General features: G+C 35.1%; 1 protein-coding gene across 1 annotated transcript; it reads left to right on the top strand.

Annotated features, from left to right (window-relative positions):
* Positions 1-1007: 1007 nt before the first annotated feature.
* Positions 1008-20220, top strand: LOC114165148 (chromodomain-helicase-DNA-binding protein 3-like). Its single transcript, XM_028049816.1, is given in 17 exon segments — positions 1008-2078; positions 2383-2474; positions 5874-6016; positions 6413-6603; positions 6944-7068; positions 7183-7452; positions 8163-8312; positions 9625-9879; positions 10010-10150; positions 10216-10527; positions 10708-10881; positions 13249-13342; positions 13345-14352; positions 14489-14658; positions 16798-16902; positions 17546-18381; positions 19955-20220. Coding segments are annotated over 15 exon segments (3633 nt in total). The 5' UTR covers positions 1008-2078; positions 2383-2444; the 3' UTR covers positions 18011-18381; positions 19955-20220.
* The last annotated feature ends 216 nt before the right edge of the window (positions 20221-20436 follow it).

The raw sequence follows: 20436 nt of genomic DNA, 5'->3' as shown, positions 1-20436 counted from the left end.
CCCAAATCCCCAATTTCATAACCTAACCTAAATTTTGCCCCAATTTCAACAATCACCATCGGTGAGGCTCACTTGTACACTCCATTGACGTTCACTATTCACGACCACCTGCCCCCACTGGTTATCCTCACCTGCCATTTTCTTATTCACGCACTCGTGTTCATCAACATTGGTGGACCTTTTTGTAATTTAGCATGCGACCCAGTGAAATATAAGCTGTAACCCAGGATAGACTTTTTGGACAAATAACTTGCAGGATATTTTTAATAAAATAATAATCCCAGGCCATTGGTGGACCCCAGTTTGTGTCCCCCTTTGATGGCAAACAATATTTAATTTCTTTTACTCAGTGCATATTTTTTAAGTGGGTGAAAACATTGGTGGACCGTTTTGAAATTTATCATGCAACCCAGTGAAATATAAGCTGTAACCCAGGATAGACTTTTTGTACAAATTACTTGTAGGATTTTTCTAATAAAATAGTAATGCCAGGACATTGGTGGACCCTTGTTTCTCCCATTGGTGGATCCCAGTTTGTTTCCCTCTTAAATTACTTGGCAGACAATATTTAATTTCTTTTATTAGAAATTGGGGTCCGGACCCTTGTTTCTCCAATTGGTGGACCCCAGTTTGTTTCCCTCTTAAATTACTTGGCAGACAATATTTAATTTCTTTTATTAGAAATTGGGGTCCACCAATGTCCTGACATTACTATTTTATTAGAAAAATCCTACAAGTAATTTGTACAAAAAGTCTATCCTGGGTTACAGCTTATATTTCACTGGGTTGCATGATAAATTTCAAAACGGTCCACCAATGTTTTCACCCACTTAAAAAATATGCACTGAGTAAAAGAAATTAAATATTGTTTGCCATCAAAGGGGGACACAAACTGGGGTCCACCAATGGCCTGGGATTATTATTTTATTAAAAAAATCCTGCAAGTTATTTGTCCAAAAAGTCTATCCTGGGTTACAGCTTATATTTCACTAGGTCGCATGCTAAATTACAAAAAGGTCCGCCAATGTTGATGAACACGAGTGCGTGAATAAGAAAATGGCAGGTGAGGATAACCAGTGGGGGCAGGTGGTCGTGAATAGTGAACGTCAATGGAGTGTACAAGTGAGCCTCACCGATGGTGATTGTTGAAATTGGGGCAAAATTTAGGTTAGGTTATGAAATTGGGGATTTGGGAGTGTGGAGAGGGATTCGGGGATTCACAAACGAAGAAGAAAGCTGCGGTTTCTTGGGTTAGGGTTTCGCGCGCACAGGGATTTTGGGGTGAGAACAATGACGCCGGAAGGGGATAGGGTGCGGGAGAGGATTTGTGGAGCGGTAAGGGATTTGGGAGTGTGGAGCAGAATTGTGTGTGTGGTGCGGGGAAGGGGACTGGCCTCTCCTTTCAGTGTTCAGTGTCAGTGGCCAAATTTGGGGAGAGTAGAGAAGCGGTGGAGCGGTGGTGTGTGAGGAGTGGGAAAAGGCTGTGACAACACGCGCTTGGCAGGGAAATGTTGTCTCTGAATGCCAATTTCATTTTTCTGTTCAAAAATAAAAAAATTAAATTCAAATACTGCTGCCAAGTCAGGTGGTCAAGAAAGTGATAAAAATTGGGTGTCATTGTATCATTACTCTTTTTTGCTTTAGGTATTTCAAACTATTGAGATTTCACTTTTTGGAAAAAACTCTTGTGATCTCACGGTTTGGGACTACGTGTGATCTCAAGGTGAGACAATAAATTATATGAGGCATGGCCCTGCCTGTGGCCATGGTTCTTCTTCCTTGGTTCTCTTGGTTCTTCTGTGTGTCCGTTCTTCCTCTGCATGCTATTTTTGTTATGTTCTTTTTAACTCTAAACAGTAAATGCAAGGGTAGATGTTGATAAATCACTCTTTAACAGTAGCTAGCTAAACCGACTCATAGTATATATTAGTTGGTGAATGCCATATTTTCATTTCTCACATTTTGCAGTTTAAGGTGGAGTAGCTGTAGTCGATCCATTGCTTTATTTTGCAGTTTCTTTGTTTACTCTGTACAGGCTCGTAGTATATATACCAAAAGTTGCTTGTGATCACAGTAAGGTGAGGGTTATTACACAGTAGGGTTTCGGTGGATTATACTTAAGAAAACTTGTACGGCGGAGTGTTTGAACTTCCGATTTTATTTTCTTGCTGATGAGCTGTTTTCTTCGTCTGACTAAGTTAAGAAAATGAATTTTTATAAGGTAGGTCTGGTGCTCTTTGCTCTAAAAGATGGTATTTTACCTGTAAATTAATTAAGTTAGAAGAATGTAGTTTGGGTTTCAGATTATTTTGTTTGGAGGTTATGCATATTATGCCATCCTTTAGAATAGACATTACCGATTCTTCTCCTTTAATGTTTCAGGTAGTCCGTGATTTATATAACAGAGAGATACTTCTCCAGATAACCAGGCTGCTCTGTTTGACATGAGCAACCACACACTTGTTATGGATGAAGTAGGTTTTGTAATTCATTTGGCATTTTGTCGACTACTTTTTTCGCATGCAGAAGTGAAGTGTTCTATTCTTTATTTTAGGGGTTAAATATGTTTTCAAAGCTTTATGTAAAATTGAAATTCATTTATATTCCAAATTTTAATACATTTGATCTCTGAATTTTAAAAATGAATGGAAACTCAATGATGTTAATTTCCGTTTTACGTGTTTAACGACTTTCTGAACTAACATTTGAGTTGGAATGTGTCAGATATTGTAAACGACTCAAATGTTGGTCTAAAACGTCTATTAACACATTCAAAAAATGTATTTAAGTTGGGTTATGAGAACTATATCTATTCATTTTTTAAGATTGAAGATCAAACTGTATCAAAGTTTGGAATAAAGATGAATTATAATTTCACGACGAATTTTGAGAACTAAAAACATATTTAACTATTATTTAAAGTAAATAAATAATAATAGTAATTATCATGTAATGGAGTGAAATGAAATGTCCAATTGAATAAAATGTGAAGTACAAAGAGCTATAATGAAATGAAATGTAGGAAAGTAGTTATATACTCATAGTATACACTAATTAGTGACAAAATTCGGGAGTATGGTTCAAATGTATAAAATTAAGCAGAAAAATACAAAGAGTCTAGATATATGCTTATGAGAAGTATCTTGGGAAGATATTATTAGGGTAAAAGGTGAAGGAGAAATTAGTAAAGATAGTTAGATTATTAATGAGTTTGTTGGTTGAGGTGTTAGTTTGGTATATACAAGGGAAGAAGGATAGGACAAAGGGAGATATGAGTGTTGGTATACTGACATTTAGTTATTTGTGCAAGAATAAATTCTGTATGAAGGGGAAACCTTGGTAGAAGAGTTGGAGGCCAAACCGGTGGACACAACACTATTCAAACAGTTTGTAGGTTCACTAAGGTTTATTTGCAATAGTAGGCCCGACATTAGCTATGGTGTTGGCCTAATCAGTAAATTTATGCATAATCCAAGATCACAATATATGACAGCAACTAAGCACATATTGAGGTATTTGAAAGGCACCTCTGACTTTGGATTGTTATTGCCAAAGGGAGATGAGCAAAGTGAAGCTGTTCATGAAGCTTTTTCGGACTTGGACTGGTGTGGAGACGAAGTAGAAAGGAACAGTACATTTGAATATTTGTTTAAATATCTAAATGCACCAATTTCTTGTGTAATGTGGCGGCTCTTTTATCCTATGAAGCTGAATACATAGCTCCGGCTGAGGCAACTTCTCAAAGCTTGTGGTTGGAGTCTATGCTAGAGTAGTTGAAACCGGTTTATAAGAAACCAGTACAACTATGTGTTGATAATAAATCAACTGAGTTTGTCAAAGAATCCAGTTTTCCATGGAAGAAGTAAATATATAGATACTAAGTCTCACTTTCTCAGGGATCAAGTGAGCAAAGGGAAACTGCAGCTTGAGTACTACTGCACTGAAGACCAAGAGACAAATATTTTTACCAAACCTTTGAGACAAGCTAGATTTTAAAAACTAAGGGGATGGATAGGTGTTGTGTCACCTAAACTTTTGAATTAAAGGGGAGTGTTGTGTCACCTAAATTTTTGAATTAACGGGGAGTGTTGTGTATAATCCAAAAATAGGCAAAAACTGAAACAAAACTGCTGTTAGTTTATGTTATGACAGTTATCACTTATTAAAAGACATGTACTGTTTCATTGATGTATAATAATCAGAAAGAAATCCTTGTTTCAAGTATTCCTACTTTATGTTCTTTTCATCTATCCTTTTTTTCGTGAGTGTGTGTATTCAATCTGTCCTAATACAAAATTTGCAAGAGAAAAGAGGAAATCAAAATTGATGAAATAAAAAATTGACGATAAACAAAGATTATGATGGAGGACAAAGCTAATGCATCAATTAGGAGGCAAAAACGGTAGGAAAATAAAGTGAAGATTTTGGGCTACGAAGACCATTTTCTTGGTAACCCAATACTGGAGTTGATCGTGAAGGAAGTTAAAGGGAAAGATGCAAACAAGCATATTATTTTCAAAATCAGATTTCCATACAAGTATTGTTACTTGTTGAACTTAGATTCGATCGTGAAGGTGATTTTAATATAAATGCTGTTAGAATCTTGAAATTTCAGCTTGTTGGGTGAACCTATAGCATTAAACTTTGTTGCGTCTCTGGATGATTGCTTGACAATGGAGTTAAGGAAAAATGAAGGTTCAAAGGCAGTCTAAGTGATTCATGTTATACAGGACCCATCTTCATCCCTATTACCACCTTAGCTTTTGGACTTTGGCTTGCATGCAATGTCTGTTGGGTTCCCATTCCTATGGTATGAAAGCATAAAAATGCTTTTAGGAAGTCAAATGAAGATCAAGGTGATGAAGATGAGCCACAAAATATAGCTTCCACAATTGAAGACAAGGTTGATTTTTACAAGGGTGTATTGTTATGGTATAAGGAGAAGAAAAAGTTAGTTAAAATAGTTAGAACATTAATGAGTTAGTTGGTTAAGTGGTAGTTAAATATAAATGTAGGGTAGAGGAATAGGAGAGAGGTTGATAGGTTCATTTGTAGATTGAACATTAACTCTTTGTTGAAGGAGAAATCTGCTTGGTTAAATCTGAAAGTTTCAAGGACATAATAGAAACGCCATCCTCCCTTAACACACTAAATTGCTTTTTCAGGACAAACTTGTTATGGAGCCATTGAACATCAAAGGGGATATTATTTTGGATGTGATGGCCCCAATGATGTTTACGGGTTTGTGGTCAAAACATTGATGCTAGAAGGACAATCAATACCACTCTTGTCCTTTAACCTTGATTGTGGGGATTGTTCTATTAGACTTAAAAGTCCCATATTGCGTGCCTCAATTCTTGGAGTTTAACTTATATATCTATTGGGTAATTTCACTTAATGGCAATTGATTTTAAGAGGAGATTTGGAATGGTATGAGAGCCTATAATTCATCCATCTTGGCAAAATTATCTTTTCTTCTATTGTTTCAACGAATTAAAGGTGAAATCTGACACACATTACTTAGGTGTTGAGGTCATGGGTAGTTCATAAATACCCTTCTGTCTTAATCCATCAAGATGCCTTTTCAAGACAAAACTACAATGAAACCATTACCTCATATGGAGGAAGTGCTCTCTCTCTCTCTCTCTCTCTCTCTCTATATATATATATATATATATATATATATATATATATATATATATATGGCAAAAACCTCAACTAACCAACTCATCACTATTCCATCTATTTTAGATAACTTCTTATATTCAAACATATATACAATGACTTTAATTGGATCAAGAATTGCAGTCTGTCTAGAGATGCATAGTTTACTTGTTAGTGGTTGTATTGATTTGACTCATACATCTTGCTAGGATGGAGGGGATGCCCGTTCTGGGTGCATTGAGGGATTGGCTAAAGAGTATCAAAATAATGCACAAGCAAATCCGTATATGAAAAATAGAAAAGGTGGCAAGGAAGTTGTATGTTCCAATTGCTTGGGTGGTGGAGTACTTTTGTGAGTTTCCATATTTCACTTTTAAATGTTGATTAGGCTGTTTTCACCTTCATTTTTAAAATTGTAAATTTTCTTTGGATAAAAACATTTTTAAAATAACTCTTGCTGCATGGTAGTCATGTAGATGTCATGTGTCACCCATGTCACACATTGCCACCTCGTTGACACGTGTTGACCGACTTTACTTAGGCTAAAAATGTATTAACCTCTAAGGATATCAGCACGAAAACGAGCATCTCCTGAAATGATTGCTTTTATACTTCCACTTGTCTTTGTAGCAAGTAAAAATATTTTTGTCTATCTGTATTTGTTTAAGATGAATCTGGGCATTTTAAATTAAGACTTCTTTTTTTGTTATCAATTGCTTTTGTTTATCAATGTGGAACGATATTTTAGATGTTGCTCTGGAAAAGGATGCCAGAAGAGGTACCATCCCTCTTGTGTCGATCCTCCTCTCAAGTACATTCCTCTGAGGTTTTGGCATTGTATCTGGTGCACTATGAAAAAAGTAGAGTTTGGTGTGCATTCTATTTCTAAAGGAGTGAAATCCATCTTGGATTCTAGAGAAGTGGTTTCGAATAATAAAGGTATGGTCTATAAAATTCCCCTGTTTGCTCACAGGTAGACCTCCCATTTTAGTCTTCGAGATTGAAAGCGTTGGTCAATTTAATCATTAACTTCAAAGAATACTCACTCTTACTGCTATCTTTACAAAAAGTAAATTACTTTAATTTGTTTAACACTGTCTTTTGCAAGATAAAAGACAACTGAATGTGTTTTAGAAAGTCAGGGACCAATGTAATGGACATACAATTTCAGGGACTACAATGGGAGTTCACTCTTTGTATTTCATCTACATTTCTTATTCGTGGATGTATATTAGATAATGCTTGAGATGATGTTTGATAGTAAGTGGCATGTTGCTAGTGATGCAAAGGGATTACTTTGTCAAGTATCAAGGTCTCGCTCATGCTCATAACCGCTGGATTACAGAATCAACAATGCTTCTTGAGGCTCCTAAGCTCTTGACCAAGTTTAAGAGTAAACCGCAGGTTCAGTTACCTTTTCACATTCTTTGGACCACCAATGGTCCTTTGTTTTGTTATTCTGCACTCCCTTTGGAATTATCCATGAAAATAATTTCTTCTATGTTGCCGAGTTATCAGGTTACCAGGTGGAAAAGAGATTGGAGTATACCTCACCGCTTACTCCTTAAAAGAGAAATTGTGCATTATGCCGTGCATGGTGACAATGATCCAATTTGCTGTTATGAGTGGCTTGTCAAATGGACCGGTCTTGGTTATGATAACGCCACATGGGAGTTACAAGATGCTTCATTTTTGACATCAGCAAAAGGCAGGAAACTCATACGTGATTATGAAAGTCGTCGAAAGAGAGTTGATAAACTGTCAAAAAGTCACTTTGAAGACAATGAGGTGCTTCATTTAGTTTAACATGATATACAAAATTTAATTTTATGGTATATATTACAGTGCCATATTTTTACTAGTTTTGACGGTCAAGGTTTTAACGTGAAGTTTTTAAATAGCTGCATTTTTTACACTCCTGAAAAGTCTGAAGAACGATATTAGTGTCGGGAAGCATAATGTCTTTTACTTCCTGATATAATTTATTTTAATCTGAACTGGTTTTTTAATTCTCTATAAATGTGCTTGCAGGTAAAATTAAATGGTATAACATAGTTTTGTAACCTGCAAAATGTGGAATTATCATCAGCTTTGGACTAATGTTTTATGTTATGAAAATTTCTGTTGCATTGTTCAACTTAAGTTATCAAGGCTATTTAAAAAGTTGATCGGTTACCATGTGCTTGAAAAAAAAAAACGAGGGTTGTTTTACACGACAGTTATGTATGTCCATAAAATGGTAGGGATGGTAAAGTGTTATATTGTAAAATTGTTATTTTCACTTGTTTGAGATTTCACCACAAGTCAAGTTGGGAAACACATGTAATTGGAGATTCAAGTCATTTATGATTAGATTTAAACCTATGATGGAGACGATACTTCTGATACAAAAAGCAAAATCTCGACTTTTATTAGCCAATTGACTGCCTTTATGAAACATGTCCTAAATTTATGTTAAAAGTATGTTTCTTTAATAAGCAGTTTGTTTGACACTGCAGGAGACAAAATCTTTCATTGTCGACTTATCAGTGTTGCCATTTGGAGATTCACCAGGCCTTTATAACCAGTATTTGAGTTATGTGAACAAGCTTCGCAAGTGTTGGCACAAAGGCCAAAATGCTCTTATTGTAGATGATCAAATTGACCAGGTCAGTTTTTTCTCCATATACTCTAGTTTTTGTGTTATACAGTGACTTCATGTCTTAGCTGTTCGAATTCATCTTTATTAAATGACATTTATCGTGTTTGTAGTACTTCATTTAAATAACATGTATCCAAAAAGCTATGTGAGTCAGTCTTTTAGGGTCTGTTTTAGTTGAGAAAATGTTTTCTATTTTAACAAGTAATTGTAGAAATGCTACCTTGTTTTAAATTTGTATAAGAAATGATGAAAAGAATGATTTTGTCAAGAAAATGGAAACACAGTGAACAAACATCTGTGGAAGATAAGGACATGCGATAGTTTGCATACAATTAGTATGCTTCCAAGGGTTTGAAGATATTGTGTATGATATGTGCACAAATATAGGATATTCAAATGGACAAGCACAAGATGTCAAAATGGATTAGAACTTGGGAGCCAGCTCGGCTTACCACAACTTCGAGTTGGATTATGTTAACAAAAAATTGCAAATTTCAATACGGACCAAAAATAGAAACCTAGGCATAAAAAAGAAACAAAAACCCACCTCACTCTTAACAGTCCAACCCAAACACAAACAAACTTTTATTTTTTTGAAATTTTGGGGGAGAGAGGCAACAATGATTTGATATTAGATAGTAATTTGTATTTTTGTGATTTTGGATTGTATTTGGAGTTTAACACGATTTTAGATTGTATGTGGAGTTTAACATGATTTTGGATTGTATTGAAATTTAAGTTTTAAGATGAATATGTTGGATTGACTTTTGAGATTATTTTGATTTTATTTAGAATTATGATTTAGTTTTTGGGATGAATGATTTATTTATTGTTTAAGATGAGGAAAAAACAAATTTTTAAGATAGGTTTGAAATTTTTTGATTTTTGTTACATATTAAAAGAAAATGTTAGGTTGAAGAAGAAAAAAATTTCATTTTTTTAGTTAAGTGAGTCAATCTATTTAACCCATCAACCCGTGATGGGTCGGGTCAGACTCAAATTTTTTGAGCTGAGTAATAAGTGGTCAACTCATGGTGGGCTAGATTGGATGACCCGTTTTCACAGCTCTAACTCAGGGGAGAGGGAGGAAAAGAGATTCAGATTCAGTCATCAACCAAGCATGATGGCTATTATTACTTTGGTGCATGCTTATAGTGAAGACGGTGTCAAAAATTTGCAATGTTGATGAGAAGACCTTTTATAAGTATAATATTGCATTTGTTTTCAAACTGTCTAAGAAGTGTGTAGGTTGCAATAACCGTCAATTATGATTATGCATATTAGAATTCTTGATTTTTATTGTTAAACTACATTTGCAGGAGCGCATTATAAAGGTGATTTTGTTTGTATTATCTTTGAATTGTAATAGCAAGAGGCCTTTTCTCATCATCTCAACTTCTACTGCCCTCTCTGTATGGGAAACAGAGTTCTTACATTTGGCACCATCTGCCAATCTTGTAGTTTACAAGGGAAACAGAGATGTACGGAGTGGCATCAGGGCATTAGAGTTTTATAGTGAAGAAAATGGTATATTATTTCAAATACTATTGTCATCTTCTGATATTGTTGTTGAGGTATTTTCTTATATCTGAAGTTTCATCTGATAAGTGACTCCAGAAACAATTTTGAATTCTATAATAAGTTTCAAAGTAAAGACTGTTAATTTTCTTTTTGTTGTTCATTATTTTTTAATTTGATATACAGGACTTACATGAACTAAGATGCATTCCATGGGAAGCGATAATAATTGATGAATGCCAGCAATCCAGAATTTCAGGACACTTGGACAGTATCAAGATTTTAAAAACTGAAATGAAGCTCCTTCTTGTTAGTGGACAAATAAAGGTAAACTAATTGTGTTTGATATTTATATTTTTCATCCTATTAACTTGTATGTGATATATTTTCAGGAAGATCGATCTGATTATATCAAACTGCTTTCATTCCTCAAGTCTGCACATCATGGGCCAAGTATTGCTCCAATAGAAACTTCTTTCAGTGCTAGCATTTCCAATTTGAAGAGCCAATTGGAAAAATATGTTGTATTCAAATGCAAATCTGGCTCTACTAGGTTTGTAGAGTATTGGGTTCCTGCCTGCCTTTCTCATTTGCAGCTTGAACAGTATTGTTCAATGCTGCTTTCAAACTTAATTTTGTTATGCTCAGGCCAGAAGTCCGACTCAGTTGGTGCACTCCATGAGCTTATTATCTCTACAAGGAAGGTAGACACGAAAAGAAACACAGTTTCAAATAAGCTAAAATCTCATGCATCATATTTTTTTCCATTAGCTTGTAGTTCCGATATTCCTTTCTTCATATTACTTCAAATTTTATAAAAGCTATATCACTAAATGTTAATGCGACAATACGATCATAGTTACATATGTGAATTTATTTTATAGTGCTGTGACCACCCTTATCTCCTGGAGCCGGCACTGCATAATTCTGTTGCTAAGGGTCTACCTGTTGAAGAACATTTAGATATTGGTATAAAAGCAAGCGGAAAACTGCTACTTCTTGAAAAAATCCTTTTGGAAGCAAAATGTCGTGGGTTAAGGGTGTTAATATTATTCCAGGTAGTCATCTATTCAAATTTATTGTTTGTTTATCATTTGTTGTATTATTGTGAGTTCATTGACTTGTTATATTATATTGACAAAGCTCTAATGCTGATTGCTTGATTGTAATATTATGCATGTTTCATCGATGATGTAATACACATCTACCAACTAATATTTTGTTTATAGTGCAAAATTATGGGATGATCTGATAATACAGATATTGCTTGTTATTACATTGTTGTTTTAATCAGTTAATCTTGAAGGTCATATTATCATCATCATCATCATCTTAATATCATATACTTATTCTATACATTTTAACTTATACAGTACTTTTTATTTTTTTATTCTTTTCATTATTGTTTATGATTGTTGTTGTGATTGGAATTTAGATGAGCAGTAGCTCAGTTAGCAAACCTGTCTGTCAACTGAAAGAAGAGAATAAGGTCAAATTTCCCCCCTTATATAATATAAAGAGAGCATTAAGTTTGTTTTTGCTCTTTGACCAGGATATGTCTAGTTTCACTTGTAACTAGCAATAAGTTCCCTTACATAGCATACCTTTAGTATTGTTGCAACTAGGGCGCCCTTCCAAATATTGTGGTATCCTTTTCCAAATGATCATGGTATCCTTGACCTAGGAACCTTAATTCCATGGATGATGCGGACCAAGATAAGTAGTTTTTCCAGTTGAGTTTTGTTGTGGTAATAGTAGGAGTGGCAGCAAAAGAAGTAGAAATAGTAGAAGCCATTCCAGAGACAGCCACAAACATATTTGAGGAGAGGGAATAAAACCCTAAGCTTTGTCGAGAGAGCCTTGACCAGCTATCCAAGTGTGTTGAACTAGGAAGACAAGGGCAGAAGTGTGCCTAGAAGAAGCCAAGAAGATGAACGGCAGTGGTCTGATGTGATTTTAGCACCGTGAGGCGGTGTGTGGGACAAATGCACCTGGTGAGCGGCTGACGGAGATCAGTGCATCACGAAGTTGTGGTCACATGACCTTCAGGTTTAGGTGACACTTCTCAAGGTGCTCCTAACCTTGACTGTGTCAAACAAAATGGTGATGGCTAGAGACAATGGATAGTGGTGGTCCGGTGACAGGGCTCTTGATACCAGCTTGAATTTGGATGTGATAAAAATCACTGAGTACTACTTAGCTGATGTGTGTGTGTGTGTCAATATATATATATATATATATATATATATATATATATATATATATATATATATATATATATATATATATGTGTGTGTGTGTGTGTGTGTGTGTGTGTGTGTGTGTGTGTGTGTGTGTGTGTGTGTGTGTGTGTGTGTGTGTGTGTGTGTGTGTGTGTGAAAGAGAGCTTTATGAAAGCTGTAGAATACAAGTAACAATCATAATTTTAACACATACCACGTAATTTTTGGAGAGGAATTACATAAGAGAGCCAAAGCTTTTGATTGACCATAATTACAAGAGTTCTAAAGGTAGAGCTGGGCAGGGATTACAAAATAAATATAAAGGTAAGATAGGATGAAAATAAAGGAGAATAAAATCAAATCAGATCTGAATAATCTGATCCTGATCTTTGCTATCTAAATCTTCTATAATTCTTTTTTAAATTTAAAAGAAAAGCACATACAATTGTCAACAATTTGGTATAGTATTACTGTATTATTTCAGTTGACCACTGTTGTTACTTTAAGCTGTGAATTGTGAATGGAGTCTACTGTCTACTCTTTTATGCTGGTTGGCACAACCCATATTAGGAATATTACAGGGAAGTTGGTAGAATCAGGCCCGCCTAGAATTCTTCAAAGTTTGCCACGAAAATAGGAAGTCCATGGCTAGCATATAAAAATTGTCATCCAATTTTGATTTCTTGATACTGAAATTGAGAGCTTTCTGAAGTAGATTGTCAGATACTTCGTCAGTATTGCATTGCATTATCTTTTACAAGGACATCAGAATATGATTTCCATGAAATGCGTAAACTTGAAGCAGTGCAAGTACTTTGTCGGTACCGTGTCTTATTGAATATGAAAATAGTCTCTTCCTATACATTCTATCTACCTTGTGAATATATGAATTTTGTGGCTTTCTTTAGTTATTATTTTAACTATGTGTCTATGGTTTAGAAATACGAGAATTGTTGTGTCAGTACTGCGTCCTTGTTGACTTACTCTTGAATATTACATTAGTCTCTCTTCCTTACCTTGTGAATATATGAATTTTTTGTTTTTTTAGTTATTATTTATACTGCATGTCTAGGGTTTAGAAAATACGAGAATTGCTGCTCCAATTAAAACAAGGTATGTGGCTGTTAATTGTCGTGGTTGTAAACTGTTTGTTTAAGATTCTTGAGGATTCAGTTAGCTCTTTTTCATTTCGAAAAACTACAGTCATCTTGTGGTTCTGGATCGATTGGAGATATTTTGGATGATGTTCTCTGTCAGAGATTTGGAAAAGATTGCTATGTGCGATATGATAGAGCTTATACCCTAAAACAAAGGAAGCTGCTTTAGACACATTTAATGATAGAGACAGTGGTAAATTTGTCTTCTTGATGGAAAACCGTGCTTGTCTCCCTAGTGTTAAGCTTTCTTTAGTGGACATTGTTGTACTGTTTGACAGTGATTTTGACCCACAGAATGACCTAAGAGGTTTACAAAAGATGTCTATCAGCACGCAGTTGAAACAGTTAACCATTTTTAGATTGTACTCATATTACACTGTTGAAGAAAAGATTTTAATGCTTGCAAAGGAGGGTATATCTCTTGACAGTAACGTGCGGTTGATTAGTCATAGTATTTCTCACACCCTTCTAAAATGGGGCACCTCTCATATGTTCAATAAGCTGGATGATTTACATGCCAGTGTAACTGCTGTTTGTACTCCAGACATTGCAGATCAAACTCTTCTGCATGATGTACTCTGTGAATTATCATCCCAATTGGTTTGTGATGCTGATGATATTGATTATCGTGAATGCTCATTCATATCAACAATACAGCAGAATCGAGGGGAATATTCGAGGAACATTTTATTGCTAGGAGAAAGAATAATGAAGGAACTGCACAGTGAGCCAGGTGCTTTTTCCTGGAGTGATCTTGAAGGAAAGTATCCTCAGTGGAAATTTTTGTCTGTTTCGTCTCGGAGGATGAGGAGTAGGGCCAAGCATTCTGATTACATAATAAATGAATCTGAATGTGAAGATCATACAATTATGGGAAAGAGGACAGCATCAAATGCTTCCAAGAAGAGAAAAGTGACCAAGGATAAAGTTGAGCCCAAGAGGAGGAAAGTGTCCAAAGACATTGTTGAAACAGAGGGGAGGGAACTGTCAAATCATGCCATTGATCTTAAGACTAGGAAGGTCGGCAATGGTATTGTTAATTCTGGGCGCAGGAAAATGTCCAAGAAAATGCTTGCTTCCAAATATCGGAAACCAAGATTGAGGAGCAAGAAGAATTCAAGTGTTGCCAATAGTAAAAGTAAATCGAATGGTATGCCTAATTTTTTTCTTCCACTTTTATAATTTATTTCTTCAACCAACTTTTTACTTGTAAACCATGAGTTTTATTCATGGCAGAACTATTTTCTTAGGTACTTGCTAGTGCTAATTTATTTTCATGCCCTCAGGTACAAATGGTTTGTCTAGTGTACTTGATTCCTCAGGGCATCAAACTACGGGAGAAACTGTTACAAACATGCAACTTTCAGAGAAAAGGAAACTGCTTGAGGGACCAAATAGCATCAAATTCTTGCAAAAGTCGGATATTTCAGGTCTTTGTGAGATTCTACATTTTCCGGTAGGGTCTCAATACTCACTCAACTATCATTTGCTTAAATATGCATTATTTTTATTAAAACTTTAGAAACACCTTCAGGTGGGGGTCATGGCTCCCCATGGTGGTGCAAGCATACTCTCTCAGGGAGTCCTAGTTCAAACACTACTAAAAATTCTCATATTACATGGAATTTTTTTTGCAAATTTGTTAAAAAAAATTGCAAGAGAAGACTTTTTCCTGTAATTTTTTCTAAGAATTTTAATTGGCAGGTAATTCTTTCGTGGGTAATTATTTCCTACAAAATTATAAAATTCGCAAGTATTTCCTACAAAATTTGTTGCGAAAAGTATTTTATATAAAATATTTTACAAAAAGATTGACAGCAATTTCGTGCAAATTTTTTTTTATAACAAAATTTATAAGTATTTCCTACAAAAAAATTCAAAACAAAATTGACAGGAAATATGAATTTTTTTAGTAGTGAAACTTTCAATGACATTGAATCACCCCAAATCAGTTTCAGGCCTTTCTCCTTTCCATAGTATTAGAAAAGAACTGGTGCAACTTCCTCCCAAAACATAACAATTTTTGTGACCAATGTGAGACATCTTAACATCCACCTTCCTCCATAGGATTGAATATTTGGAGCGTAAATTCTGCAGTGGCTTAAATTCAAGACTGAAGCAAGTATAAAACTATATTAGAAATGAATGAGGCACAACTTAACACCTAAAGCTAGCTGAGGTGAAAGGATCATTTTGGCCCGACCCGCCTTTGACCCTCCAATAATGGGCCGGATGGCCTATCTGACAAAAACGGACCAGCAATCTTAACCCACCCTGCCACAGGATAGACCAAACTGCCACTTTTTTTTTTTTTTTTAATTAAAATTTGTTTATATATACATATAAATGAATATTAAAAACATATTTAATCATATAAATATTTTCTAAACTTTTAATTGATTAATGAATATTTTTAATTAGATAAATTAAAATTAAAATTAAAATAATTATTATATTTACATGTTAAATTATCCTTATATAATTAATGGTTGGAACTTAATTTGTAAGTATTAATGATTTAAATTAAAATACTATTGCATATTTTCATTTTTAGAAAAAATATAATATAGAAAAGTTAATCTTTTAAATTGTTTTTTATTTTAATTTTTAAATTAATAAAAAAGCAGGCTGGGGTTGGCTGGTCTGTCTTTGATCCGCCAATTTGACAGTCCATCTGATTAGTGGACCGGGCAAAACAGACTGGTGGGTTTAAAATTTCAACTTGGCCCTTCCTGTTTTGGGCGGGTCATGGCCTACTTTACTACCCCTAGTCTTATGAAGAGGGATTTAATCTATTTCAAGTTGATGGGGGATATCTTGATGAAAATCCTCTAAAAGATGACTCTCTACCTATAGTTATCAGGCTTACAATAATCTTGGGTATATGGTAAAATTCAAGTGTGCAGTACACTATTCATGCAAGTATATGGTACGTAAGGCGTATATATATTGTGTGAAATGGCTTTGTTGCAGATTTTTATACTTTGCCTTAGGTTTCTTTTTCTTGCATTCTCAAACCCATTGAAACTTATTAAGAAAACTACAATAATGCTATGAAAAAAGGGAAGATTTATCATTTTAGTTTACAACCATCATCTACAAGACAAGTGTTGTTCCATTGGGTGATGGTGGCTACATGAATCACATGATGCCATTTGGCTCAGTTAAATATGAAATCCTTTGACATATTATTCACTATACGATTCCTTTTGACAACTTCTTCCAATGACCCTCCTTGTCTCTCTCTCTCTCTCCCTTCTCACAGGACTAAAATAATCATGCAATCTACTCCCTTAACCGGTGCTTCTATTGACCTTCTTTATACGTGTTGAACTAATTTTCTGCATCTTTTCCTGAATTAGTGTTACACCAATATCTGCTCATATATAATCATTTCATATCGTCTCCTTTCTTGTGTAGCCATATATAAACATTTGATTTGAGCATTCTCATTATGCTATTCTCATTTCTCTTTTGATCCCAATGTAGTTCAACTAGTATAGCTGGGTGATTAACAATATGATAAAACCTGCTTTTGAGCTTTGTAGGTTCTTTGTTGATCGTAATTGACCTTGATGCTTTTCTTCATGTGTAGAAAAATGTCAAGGTTGTTGCCCTGAGGATTCTTGAGCACATATTTAAACAGTACAATGTTAATTTCCAAGAAGTTTCTACTGTACAGGCTTTTGAAATATCTGTGGTTAGTATTTGCTCTGAATTTTTATATAAAAAACATTAGTAGCTAGTCATTTCAATTATGGACAAAACGTTGGAGCTACTAGAACTGATATTTTTTCTTTTAAATTCTTCTGCAAATAATTTGAATTCTTACTACCTTGTCCTTGTTTATTGGTTTAAGCTCCCCGATTGTTCATAATGCATGTCTGTCTCAAACTAGGTATGGCTAGCAACAGTTAGTTCTTGAGAACTTCTTTTAGCTTATGCTTTTTGTAGCATATTTTCTACACTTGTTATGAATTTTGGGAAACTGCTGGAATGTTGTGTGAACTTTTATGAATGTTTTGACTGCTAAGTTATGGTAATTTTTTAGGTAGGGCATAGCTTCCTTTAAAAGAAAATTAAGAATTCCAGAAATCTCAAAATAAGCTGAGAATTCACCATTCATTTTCTCTTTTTCTGTCTCAAATCAGTGTATGGTTGGTCGAAAATCATGTTTGAGTTCAATTTGCCTACTGCACCAAATATGTTGCAAAAGGTGTTTTGGGCTGTCATTTTTGCTCGCTGCTGTTTGTGACTACTTGTTTTGGAGAAAACTTTGTGAAACCAATATTACTAGTCATAAAGCATTATATCATAGTTGTGTGATTAAACTTGTATCTCAGTGTTGGCTAGCAGCATCTTTGTTGAAACATGACATTGATAAGAAGGATTCACTCACTCTAGCAAAACTGTACTTGAATTTCAATTGCACTGAAGAGGAAGCCACCGATGTCTACTCAGAACTTTGGAAACATGCAAAGACATTTTCTAATTATATACAAAATGGACTGTGTGTTGAGAAATATAATATAAATGGTGCTTCAGAAACTAACGTGCCCGAGCTGAATGATTTGACCGAGGAAAAGCAGAAGGCTTTTCTGGATACTTGTGTTACAGAACTCGTGAAACCTATCACGAATGAACTTGATCTTCAAATGAAATCTCCCACTACAGTGGTTTCATGTGACCAGACTTCTACTCATGAAATTTGTTCATTTCTAAGACACCTGCAAGTATTCCTGTGGAAGCAATTGCTCTTTCCTCGGAGTTTGGCTCAGAAAATGACGTCATGGAATCTACACCCTTAATAACTTCAGAAGATTCAGCTCTTGAGCACGGAGGCAATGATGTCAACCCTCGTACTGATTATTTGGAAAAACAGAGTCCTATTAGAAGTACAGATATTACACAATCTGATGGCAAAGTTTGCGAAGATCCTCAAATTTTAGTGAATGAATTGGCTGCTATTGAGAATTTTATGAATATGCCTACTCATTCTTTGCAGCTTGAAAGTGTTGAGGCAAATGCTGTAACTTCCATTGGTTCTGCTGTTCCTGAGGCCAGCCAGTGGGGCAGTGTAATGAGTCCTGTATGTGATGAGCCAACTGGTTTGAAGTTTGCTGAGACAACCTTTCCAAATACACAACCATCGGATGCTAATTTGTGGTCGTTGCCTCTGGTTAGTAGTTTTTGTACAAAAAGCCTTTTGGTGTTATTTTTCAAGTTTTTATTGATTATCTGTGTTTTAGAAACAAAACAACAAACTGTGGTCATTTCTTGTGTTGCCTCGTGAACATGACAACAAACTTGAAAGTCATTATGTACATCACTTGGGTGGTTAAGTTTGTAATTCGTTCTTCTAGATGACCCTAGTTTCTAGCCAAACATTTTTTCGAACAATCCAGGCTTTCCTTTTTCTTCCGTTTTCATTTACATTTCTATTGGATAATTATGTTGAGCTTGTGGTTTAGCTACATGTTTAGCGTAATGGTCTTGAGCAAAGGTGATATATAGCTTTTTTAGTTATTATTTAGTAATGTGAAAGCATCTACTATCAGATTCTTCAACATGTTAAAGGAAAAAGGATCTATCTCACTTAAAATTGTTTAGAGGGGTCCTTTTCTTCTAACAACAACCACATTAGCAGCTCTTTGTGAACATAGTTTTACACTTCCTTTAAAATAAAATGATAATCCAATGTTGTCAAGACTCAAAAGATGAAGATCCTACTTGGAGTTGGGAGGGGGAGCGTTGTTGCAATATCGCAAAACATAGGATGGTAATAAGGATCATAAGATTCTATGATATAAAACATTCCACATGCAGGATTGAGAAGCTTGCTTGATCCTATGATCTTGCTGCTGCAATTTTGCTTCAATCTCACCCCAGTCCAATTTCATGTTTCATATAGCTATATAGTGAAGACTATCGCATGTGCTCTGAGGTTGATACTTCCAGGGATGACATGGTTGACCATGGCTAGGGTGAAGAAACTGAATAGGAGTAGAAGACTGATGCTGTAACAAATGCATTTGTTTAGGAAGCAGAGATTGGTACTTGAAAACGCAGATTCTCAGACTTGGGCTTCACGTCAAATTTGTAGCACCCTTGGCATTAAACTGAACGTCTACCTTTTCCACCAGCACAACCTCTGATATGGTTCTGAGTACAGCTTAATAAGCAAAGCTATTCCACATTACAGTTACAATCCAACTAAGTCTTACTAGGAGTTAGTTAATCACAAGTAGCAGGAGAGACCCATATATACACTAACAGGGGAAGAGAATTGGATAATGCTGAGGGAAATAAGATAGGGGAGGGGCTTGAATGAGTGTATACTTTTGGGGACGGGGAGTTATTAGAGTGTTTCAGACTTTCAAGAGAGGAGGGGACTTTGGTAAGCGAGGAGTACACACTTCCCTATAATGTTCATTCCTATTTTTGATCTTTAGTTTTCCTTAGTCTATTGTGCTCATATTTGTCTGTGTTTTCTGGTTTAGTAGTTTCCTGTGCTGTAAGGAGCCTCTCTATTGAATTGTTTGACTTAGAGGTTACTGAAAAGAAAGATTTTCTTTATTATTCTAACAGAAATAGAATTATTTTTATTTTATCATAATAAATAAGATAAAATGGTCATGGGATGCTTATTTGGAGTGCTCTGAAAATATCCTCATCATATGCATTCACACCTGTTTCTCGTATCTTTCTGATGGCAATGTCATATATTCCATCTTTTCCGGAGCTCAATTCAGCTAGTGCTGTCACGCCTCTAGATGATATTTTTAATCATAGTCGTGAGGATCATTGTCACATTCACGAGGCTGAAGTAATATTGGAAGCACCAAATGACGCTGTGGAACCAGTTAACTCTTCCTTTGGTTCACCTGTGATACTGCAACCCTTCACAAGTGTGCCCATGAATGAAAATAGGACACATGTACCTGACAGCTTTACTATTCCTGGATATATGAACAGTGATTATATTCAACATCACCATGTGGCATCTGAAATATCCGACGTTGCCTATCTAGACTCGCTACTGGATGAAATGGACATAATAGAAAACACAAATGAAGAAGCCTTCATAGATCCACTACTAATTGCAATGGAGAGAATAGAAAAGGATAAAGAAGAAGCCTTCAAGATACATGAAAAGAAGGTATGAGCAGCAATCCATTTCTTTCTTTATCCCCACATTTTTCTTAAATCATAATCTTTGATTCTGATTCCTTCC

The sequence above is a fragment of the Vigna unguiculata genome, chromosome 1 (genome assembly GCF_004118075.2).
Source record: "Vigna unguiculata cultivar IT97K-499-35 chromosome 1, ASM411807v1, whole genome shotgun sequence".
Taxonomy (NCBI): Eukaryota; Viridiplantae; Streptophyta; class Magnoliopsida; order Fabales; family Fabaceae; genus Vigna; species Vigna unguiculata.
This window is presented reverse-complemented; position numbering and strand designations above follow the sequence as displayed.